This window comes from Coregonus clupeaformis, chromosome 29, assembly GCF_020615455.1.
Source record: "Coregonus clupeaformis isolate EN_2021a chromosome 29, ASM2061545v1, whole genome shotgun sequence".
In the NCBI taxonomy this organism is placed as follows: Eukaryota; Metazoa; Chordata; class Actinopteri; order Salmoniformes; family Salmonidae; genus Coregonus; species Coregonus clupeaformis.
This window is the reverse complement of record NC_059220.1, coordinates 31,893,017-31,903,221: the sequence shown is the minus strand read 5'-3', so window position 1 is coordinate 31,903,221 and position 10,205 is coordinate 31,893,017. Positions and strand designations below refer to the sequence as shown.

General features: G+C 41.3%; 1 protein-coding gene across 1 annotated transcript; it reads left to right on the top strand.

Annotated features, from left to right (window-relative positions):
• Window positions 1–223: 223 nt before the first annotated feature.
• LOC121545039 (cell cycle control protein 50A) lies at window positions 224–9,791 on the top strand. The gene is made up of 7 exons (XM_041855388.2): window positions 224–692; window positions 862–981; window positions 5,438–5,545; window positions 5,674–5,761; window positions 7,645–7,791; window positions 7,876–8,088; window positions 8,388–9,791. The coding sequence occupies exons 1-7, from the start codon at window positions 450–452 to the stop codon at window positions 8,579–8,581; spliced, it is 1,113 nt and encodes a 370-aa protein (XP_041711322.1). The 5' UTR covers window positions 224–449; the 3' UTR covers window positions 8,582–9,791.
• The last annotated feature ends 414 nt before the right edge of the window (window positions 9,792–10,205 follow it).

Here is a 10,205-nt window from a genome sequence, read left to right as displayed (position 1 = left end):
AATCCTATACAACAATACAAAGAAATACATTTTTTATAAATATTCGAAGGAGTGTAATCAATCATTGAACATTTTATTTTCGAATGACTTCAGAGTTTCGAAAAATATATTCTGATTCATTTCTATGGCTTCATGGATTGGTGAGTGTCTTTTTTTAGAACGTGAAAGGGGAGTGCTCCTCACCTGATCACGTGCAACACCATTGGTTTAGGAGTTTCCTGATTCCATCTCATTCGTTGCTGCTTACTTTCGAAGTAGCTCGAAATCCTCTCCAAAGCATATCCAAAATGTGTGTATTTTTTAAATGATTACATTTAACGCTACGTAACATTATCGAGAAGATAACTTTCGTTTCTAAGGGAATCAATCAATCCGCTTTCTCGCGACATAGCCAGCTGTCACTATTGTTGACAGTGTGGATTATTTTACTCGACGAGATAACTGCAGCCATGATGGCGTCCAACTACAACGCTAGTAAGGAAGAGGAGCCTGGTGCTATGGGCCATGGAGGAGCAGGAACTGTGAAAAATAAAAAACCGGACAACACTGCGTTCAAACAGCAACGACTGCCTGCTTGGCAACCTATTTTGACAGCGGGCACTGTTCTTCCAGCTTTCTTTGTCATTGGTCTCATCTTCATCCCAATCGGCATTGGACTCTTCGTGACATCAAACAACATAAAAGAGTTAGAGGTAACGTTAACTAACTAGCAAGCCAACACAACAGAGTAGCCAATTGATTGTGTATGTATGTGTTAGCTCTGTTTGGCAAGCTTTCTTTAAGTTCTTATCTTGTATTCAGTGTATAACACTTATTTATATACACCTATTAAGTGTCATTGATCATCTCCTTACTTTACAGATCGATTACACTGGTGTTGACATGTCAAGTCCGTGCTATAACTGCTCACAAAGCTACAGCTGGAACAGCACAAAGCCATGTACCTGCTCTGTCCCCTTCTCTCTGGATCAACCATTTGAGGTAAGCTGAACAGAACCTGCAACCTTTAGGATCCCCAAACTACTGTATAATCACAATTAAAAGTTTAGGCTAATCATTCAATAATTTATGTTAGTGTTTGCAGATCAAATGTCTAGTCATTGTTGTTCCAGACACCCACTACCTAGTGGGCATACGACATGATAAAGTTGTCTTTTACTGGTTGAAATCTGGTCGGGATGTCTTATATCCAAATCACATTATTGCAGATTTCAAAGTGCTATGTTATTTTTCTGCAAAATCCTCTAGAGGGCAGAATTGGAAAAAAATATACTGATACCACAGGGAAAAAAAGATAGTGGGAAGAAGGGCAGTGATTTTCCCCAGTCCACAACAATGCTTAAACCACATCAGGGATCCATTTTTGAGAAAATCTGAGAAATAGTTTTTTTTGTGTAGTTACCCTTTAATTCAGGTGAGTACCAGCCACACAGTGCACTTGTGATTAACTTCTCAAAACAAATGGCTACTGGATTGATGCAAATAATCATGATTCTGCCAGGTAGGCATAGGCTACCTTTAATTGCCTACTCGAAAACGGTAAGGCCATCATTAGCATTGCTAACGGCTACACAAAGTGGTAGACATATAGGCCTTACGCACACCTCACACAGCAGTACTCGACATTCAGGTATATTTTCCACTACCAACTGAAAGCTACTGGCCCGGAGAAAGAAAAAAAAAAAGTATATATACACTGCTCAAAAAAATAAAGGGAACACTTAAACAACACAATGTAACTCCAAGTCAATCACACTTCTGTGAAATCAAACTGTCCACTTAGGAAGCAACACTGATTGACAATACATTTCACATGCTGTTGTGCAAATGGAATAGACAACAGGTGGAAATTATAGGCAATTAGCAAGACACCCCCAATAAAGGAGTGGTTTTGCAGGTGGTGACCACAGACCACTTCTCAGTTCCTATGCTTCCTGGCTGATGTTTTGGTCACTTTTGAATGCTGGCGGTGCTTTCACTCTAGTGGTAGCATGAGACGGAGTCTACAACCCACACAAGTGGCTCAGGTAGTGCAGCTCATCCAGGATGGCACATCAATGCGAGCTGTGGCAAGAAGGTTTGCTGTGTCTGTCAGCGTAGTGTCCAGAGCATGGAGGCGCTACCAGGAGACAGGCCAGTACATCAGGAGACGTGGAGGAGGCCGTAGGAGGGCAACAACCCAGCAGCAGGACTGCTACCTCCGCCTTTGTGCAAGGAGGAGCAGGAAGAGCACTGCCAGAGCCCTGCAAAATGACCTCCAGCAGGCCACAAATGTGCATGTGTCTGCTCAAACGGTCAGAAACAGACTCCATGAGGGTGGTATGAGGGCCCGACGTCCACAGGTGGGGGTTGTGCTTACAGCCCAACACCGTGCAGGACGTTTGGCATTTGCCAGAGAACACCAAGATTAGCAAATTCGCCACTGGCGCCCTGTGCTCTTCACAGATGAAAGCAGGTTCACACTGAGCACGTGACAGACGTGACAGAGTCTGGAGACGCCGTGGAGAACGTTCTGCTGCCTGCAACATCCTCCAGCATGACCGGTTTGGCGGTGGGTCAGTCATGGTGTGGGGTGGCATTTCTTTGGGGGGCCGCACAGCCCTCCATGTGCTCGCCAGAGGTAGCCTGACTGCCATTAGGTACCGAGATGAGATCCTCAGACCCCTTGTGAGACCATATGCTGGTGCGGTCGGCCCTGGGTTCCTCCTAATGCAAGACAATGCTAGACCTCATGTGGCTGGAGTGTGTCAGCAGTTCCTGCAAGAGGAAGGCATTGATGCTATGGACTGGCCCGCCCGTTCCCCAGACCTGAATCCAATTGAGCACATCTGGGACATCATGTCTCGCTCCATCCACCAACGCCACGTTGCACCACAGACTGTCCAGGAGTTGGGATGCTTTAGTCCAGGTCTGGGAGGAGATCCCTCAGGAGACCATCCGCCACCTCATCAGGAGCATGCCCAGGCGTTGTAGGGAGGTCATATAGGCACGTGGAGGCCACACACACTACTGAGCCTCATTTTGACTTGTTTTAAGGACATTACATCAAAGTTGGATCAGCCTGTAGTGTGGTTTTCCACTTTAATTTTGAGGGTGACTCCAAATCCAGACCTCCATGGGTTGATAAATTTGATTTCCATTGATAATTTTTGTGTGATTTTGTTGTCAGCACATTCAACTATGTAAAGGAAAAAGTATTTAATAAGATTATTTCATTCATTCAGATCTAGGATGTGTTATTTTTGTGTTCCCTTTATTTTTTTGAGCAGTGTACTTAGACAATTATGTGGAAAGTTAATACAAATGTTTAATAGTCGGTACCGGGTTTGTTCTAACAAAAGGCACGTGCTTCGCCTCTAGCTATTCCGAACTAACTAGACAAAGAAAACCTCTCAGTTTATATACCCTCTGTTACACGTTTCTTCAACTACATCTGGTAACCATCAGTGGGCACTCCCTTCTCTGATGTTATTTCCTTGTACCCCAAGTCAGTATATCATATCCATCAATCATTCTAAGATAAACATCAGTAATCTCCCTTGACATAATGGAATCCTTGGCCTCCAGACTGTGCGGCGCCAAGTCACTTTCTACTAAATTTAACCTGGTTCCCACCACACTATGAAAACATCATAACAGTCCTTTTTTTCTCTCTCTCTTGTGGTAAGTAACATTACTTAACCCCAACAATTCACATAAAACTTAATATAAAATACAATGTTCTCCAATCAGTAGTGTATATATATGACTAGAGTCTAAACTATGCTAGATAACTGAGAATTCACCCCTCTCTACCTTCTATACCTGAATCCAACCAGATTCTCAATATATTTAATCAACAAAGTTATACATTCTCAGTCATCTATCTCATGCACTATCAAACCTCTCAAACCTGCTATGGACTCAGTCTGAGTAAAATATAGACACATGATTAACTACTATATATTCATGCTAAAAATCTATGTTGTCAAAACCTTACTTGTATAAGACCGTCCCCATTTTTTTAAGTGACCCCTTTTATATACATACTTATCAAACATACCCATCATCTTAGACATGCTACCAAGAAAAACATGCATATAAATAAATTGTGAACATCATGACATCATCCACTCAAATACCAAGATACATGACCCTTTCTAAGTTACATGGATATTATAATATAGTCAAATGAATATATCTAAATAAAAATTATGTCAGTCTTCTTCATACATGTTCATTCAGAGGAACCCCAAGCTTTTCTCTGGTCATTTGGGGCGCTATCTGATCGACCTAGGTAGTCTTGTTTCCACATCTCCATTCCTGTAAACCTTAAGTTCCACGTTATACAGTTCCAACTTAACCTTCCCCATTCCTCAATCCACATTATCAATGTACTCTAAACTGGAATAAGATGATATAGAATAAGAATTAGTACTCTAACTGTCGACCAGTTGCGTTCACGTTGTCATTATGCGTCACATGGTTGCTAAGATAATCATCACGCAATCCTCACAAAAGTCAGTGTATATGTCGAGAAACGTGCCTATTTTCCTTGAAGGTACGTAATGTCACGATTCCAAAGCTCTACAATACTACAGATAGCAAGTTAATTATCTCATATCTTGGGAAAATATTTGTAATGTTTACTTCTTGTTGACAATTTGTGCTGATGTTGAGTTTCTGAGCTAGCGCCCAATAGACAATACACTCCTTGAAGGAGAGAGCACTCCTTGTCCCAGAATTTCCCAGAATGCACCGCGCGGCCCATTGACGTAGCATGGGCAACGTTTCCCATCTCCTCAAAAGTATATCTGCCGTTGCGAATGTTAGACTCCACTCTGTGAGGCACATCGATCTGCAGGTTGAACATGGTGAGATTGTAGACACCTAAATTGATAGTGCAGTTTGTTTAGGCGATTTTACAGCTAACTAGCTACGTTACATGCTGATATTGTCTTTGGTAATATTGTGTGTAGCTATGTTTGCTAGCTAGCCAGCCAGCCCATACATATTGCATTGTGGATTTTGTAGTCGACTTGAGCTGCAACAGATTTCCACAACGATTTTCCATGTTGCTACCAACCTTTATTATAACGCCAAAATGAAACATTTGTTCACAAAAATATAGTTCTCACATATTAGTGTTATTTAACACTGTAAATGAAAGGAATGAGTGGTTTTGGGTGGATTTTTTTCTTTAATGGTCAAGCTCTGTCCTCAGAATCAATCATTACTATTTTAAAAAATTGCCCTGAATGTTATTTATTATTCACACAAATAGCTTTTATAGGAGGATGTTATTGATTGCAGGAATTCCTTATTTAGACTCACTCAACCCCCTGCTCTTTCATTTTAGGGTTGTGACATTGTTGCATTGTCTTTTGAAGGCCTATGCTCTCATCCGATGAATAACTAAACTAATTCATTGCCTTAATCTGCAATTATTCCCCTCTAGAGCAACGTCTTCATGTACTACGGATTGTCAAACTTCTATCAGAATCACAGACGCTATGTGAAGTCTAGAGATGACAGCCAGTTGAACGGAGACAAAACTTCTCTAAAGGTATGTTACAGGTGCACTTAGTAGAGAGAACATAGACATTATACATTGAATCGATGAAGACCTAATTGTTTGATTTCAACATGTCATGATTTTTAACTTGCACTGAAACATCTTGGCACTCTTTACAGAGCCCCAGCAAGGAATGTGAGCCATACCGCACCAGTGACAACAAGCCTATTGCTCCATGTGGTGCTATCGCCAACAGCCTCTTCAATGGTAAGACTAGAGGGATACATTTTCCCTTAGCAAATAATTGTCCCATTTCCAGTACAGGAGTCAAGTAACAATACCCACACACTAATGCTTAACCACAATCTTATCATATTGTCCTGTACTTACTTACACAATGTTATTTAGATACGGGTCTGCAAATTTGGGCCAACCCTTGTACAGTGCCTTGCAAAAGTATTCATCCCCCTTGGCGTTTTTCCTATTTTGTTGCATTACAACCTGTAATTTAAATTGCTTTTTATTTGGATTTCATGTAATGGACATACACAAAATAGTGAAATGAAAAAAATAATTTGTTTCAAAAAATAAAAATAACGGATAAGTGGTGCGTGCATATGTATTCACCCCCTTTGCTATGCAGCCCCTAAATAAGATCTGGTGCAACCAATTACCTTCAGAAGTCACATAATTAGTTAAATAAAGTCCACCTGTGTGCAATCTAAATGTCACATGATCTCAGTATATATACACCTGTTCTGAAAGGCCCCAGAGTCTGCAACACCACTAAGCAAGGGGCACCACCAAGCAAGTGGTACTATGAAGACCAAGGAGCTCTCCAAACAGGTCAGGGACAAAGTTGTGGAGAAGTGCAGATCAGGGTTGGGTTATAAAAAAATATCTGAAACTTTGAACATCCCACGGAGCACCATTAAATCCATTATAAAAAAAATGAAAGAATATGGCACCATAACAAACCTGCCAAGAGAGTGCCGCCCACCAAAACTCACGGACCAGGCAAGGAGGGCATTAATCAGAGAGGCAACAAAGAGACCAAAGATAATCCTGAAGGAGCTGCAAAGCTCCACAGCGGAGATTGGAGTATCTGTCCATAAGACCACTTTAAGCCGTACACTCCACAGAGCTGGCCTTTACGGAAGAGTGGCCAGAAAAAAGCCATTGCTTATAGAAAAAAATAAGCAAACGTTTGGTGTTTGCCAAAAGGCATGTGGGAGACTCCCCAAACGTATGAAAGAAGGTACTCTGGTCAGATGAGACTAAAATTGAGCTTTTTGGCCATCAAGGAAAACGCAATGTCTGGCGCAAACCCAACACCTCTCATCACCCCGAGAACACCATCCAGTGAAGCATGGTGGTGGCAGCATCATGCTGTTGGGATGTTTTTCATCGGCGGGGACTGGGAAACTGGTCAGAATTGAAGGAATGATGGATGGCGCTAAATACAGGGAAATTCTTGAGGGAAACCTGTTTCTCTTCCAGAGTTTTGAGACTGGGATAGAGGTTCACCTTCCAGCAGGATAATGACCCTAGGCGTACTGCTAAAGCAATACTCGAGTGGTTTAAGGGGAACATTTAAATGTCTTTGAATGGCCTAGTCAAAGCCCAGACCTCAATCCAATTGAGAATCTGTGGTAGGACTTAAAGATTGCTGTACACCAGCAGAACCCATCCAACTTGAAGGAGCTGGAGCAGTTTTGCCTTGAAGAATGGGCAAAAATCCCAGTGGCAAGATGTGCCAAGCTTATAGAGACATACCCCAAGAGACTTGCAGCTGACATTGCTGCAAAATGTGGCTCTACAAAGTATTGACTTTGGGTGGGTGAATAGTTATGCACGCTAAAGTTTTCAGTTTTTTTGTCTTATTTCTTGTTTGTTTCACAATAAAAAATATTTTGCATCTTAAAAAAATGGTAGGCATTTTGTGTAAATCAAATGATACAAACCCCCCCAAATATCCATTTTAATTCCAGGTTGTAAGGCAACAAAATAGGAAAAATGCCAAGTGGGGTGAATACTTTCGCAAGCCACTGTATATAGTCTTTCCCGTTTCAGGTTGAAGTGGTTTTACTTTAGTTTGCCATGTAGCGCATCACTGTTGGTTTGCCATGTTGTACTGTGTTTCTCATCAGACACTCTGGAGCTGTATTACATTGACCCCAATGGCTCCAGAACGGCGATTCCTCTGGTGAAGAAGGGTATTGCATGGTGGACAGACAAGCATGTGAAGTTTAGGAACCCCGGTGGAAACAACGACAACCTCACTGTAGTTTTCCAAGGTGATTTGCATACCATGCAAAATGACACAACTGCCTTGTAATAATTAAATTATCATGACTGACTAGGCCTTTTTCCTCCTTCAGGCACAAGCAAACCTGTCAACTGGAGGAAGCCTGTCTATGAGCTGGACCCTTTGGACCCTGACAACAACGGCTTCATCAATGAGGATTTCATTGTGTGGATGAGGACCGCTGCCCTGCCCACCTTCCGCAAGCTGTACCGCATCATCCATAAGAAGCCCAACAACATGACCCCGACTCTGCCCCGAGGAGAATACATCCTTGAGGTCACCTACAGTATCCTTATGAGAAAGATCGCAATAAATCACAACATAGAGATTCATGGCAGGCATATACGTTTGTTTTGAGAGAACATTGCACATAGAAGGCATAGAGGCATATGAGTTTGTGTTCAGTTATACACTTATTCCATTTGGGTCAACCTATGTCCAACTCCATCTTTGACAATGTTTGCTGTAGTTGATCTGTATTTTTTTACCATTCACAAGTTGTACACATGATACAATACATTCACTGACCCATCTGTAACTTTCCAGATGCTGCTTCTGTCTTTTCCTTTAACCATGTGAACTCAGATTATCCCGTGCGGAGCTTTGAGGGCAGGAAGCGTATTATCCTGAGCACCATCTCCTGGATGGGCGGCAAGAATCCCTTCCTGGGCATCGCTTATATCACCGTGGGCTCAGTCTGCTTCTTCTTGGGCATCATCCTCCTCATCATCCACCATAAATATGGCAACCGTAACAACAGTGCAGAAATTCACAGCTGAAGGGCTTCCTAATATGGTGACTGTACTTCCTCCTCCCTCTGCATTCCTGGGTCTAGGCATCACTGGTCTGGCCCTGCTCTGCTCTGGACTGCTTGCTGATTTAGCCTGGATGCACTGGTTTTTGTTTGCTCAAATGTTTGTTTTGTGTTGTAATGTTAGCTCACTCATCCCCACCTCCAGTGGAAGGCTGCAGTCAGGTGTTTGTTCAGAAGGGTGATACAAAATATATCTATCTGGAATGTATAGAACTGACATAGTTGCTGATTCGCAGTGACAAGAAAGTCTGTTCTACACAATATATTTATATCTGAAATGTCTGTAACATTGTGCCCTCCTGTATAAGCCCCAGGTGTGTGTTGCAGAGTGAGTTACACCCTGTAAACTAATGGGACGAGACACAAGAAGGCTCTGGAAGCTTAGGATACTCTGTCTTTGTACAACATGACTGCTGAAAATGTTGTTTGTGGTCCTTAAGTACATTGTTTCTATTTATCCAGATGTTATCTTAATGGAGAACATGTATATTATTTGAGCAATGCGTGTCATTAATGGCTCGATACTGAACGATGTCTATTTTAAAGTAAGTTCTACACTCTTATTATGTAATATGTCCTGCTGGTGAATGTACTAATGTATTTAATTTACATAACTTTGAAGCTGTTTCAAACTGGCGTAAATATGGAATGGGGAACAAAAGCTCATAGCCATGTTGCTTCTGCTTTGTTTAAGGGACAAAAGCAGTCATAGGTTTGACCAGTTCACATACTGATTTTATTGCCTCCAATTTGTTTGTCAATGTCTAATAGTTCAATGTATAATCAAATGTTTTTTTTTTTTTTTTTTATCAATTACTGTATTTATTTATTGGTCAAAGTGCTTAAATCCACTATGGTATGTGTGCAATCCTATTTTATAATCTGACGATACATCCACAGCCAACTTGATTTGAAGTTATGGACCAATGCTACTGATGTTGTCTCTACGATGACACTTGACAATCAAAATCAATTTTAAAACAAATTTACAAATCTATCATTTCAATGTTGACCAAATGCTATGCATTTCACAAGTGTCACATTTGTTATGCAGTTCTTCTTACATTTTCATTTGGTCATTATCTTTTTTTCAAAGCTAATTCCGCCCTTTATTCTTTAATATTGTGTTGGATAATTTACTGACATTTCAGAAGTTAATAAAATTCTAAAAATGGTTTTTGCAAGTTATTGATTTGTTTCCCTCATCAATGGTGTTAAAGGCAATTAAATGTAAGGTCCTTGGTCTTGCCACATAAAAAAGTGTAATTTCCCACACACAGGTCTTCTATCACAATTTACACATTTTATATGTTCCTGCCAGTCAGCAGCCTACTGAATGTCAGGCCAAGCATCTGCACAGAGAACACACAAACGCACACAGACACATGATGGACCCAAATATTGATCTCTGATAGATCAGTATTCCAGGTGGTGTCAATAAGTGAATTATTTTGCTTGTCCTGGTGCCCTGGATGGGTGGAGATTTCACTTAAGGACCAACGGATGGTTTAAAATGTACAAACTCGGCCACCCGGGGCACCGGACCATGCAAACACGCCCATTGTCACTCATATAATGTAAACTGTTTG

What these genes read in the sequence shown, in the direction of transcription:
- LOC121545039 (XM_041855388.2), top strand. Translation starts at nt 450, where the DNA reads ATGATGGCGTCCAACTACAACGCTAGTAAGGAAGAGGAGCCTGGTGCT. An exon ending in CTCTGGATCAACCATTTGAG is followed by an intron (nt 982 to 5,437) that starts GTAAGCTGAACA and finishes ATTCCCCTCTAG; the next exon opens with AGCAACGTCTTCATGTACTA. An exon ending in CGCCAACAGCCTCTTCAATG is followed by an intron (nt 5,762 to 7,644) that starts GTAAGACTAGAG and finishes GTTTCTCATCAG; the next exon opens with ACACTCTGGAGCTGTATTAC.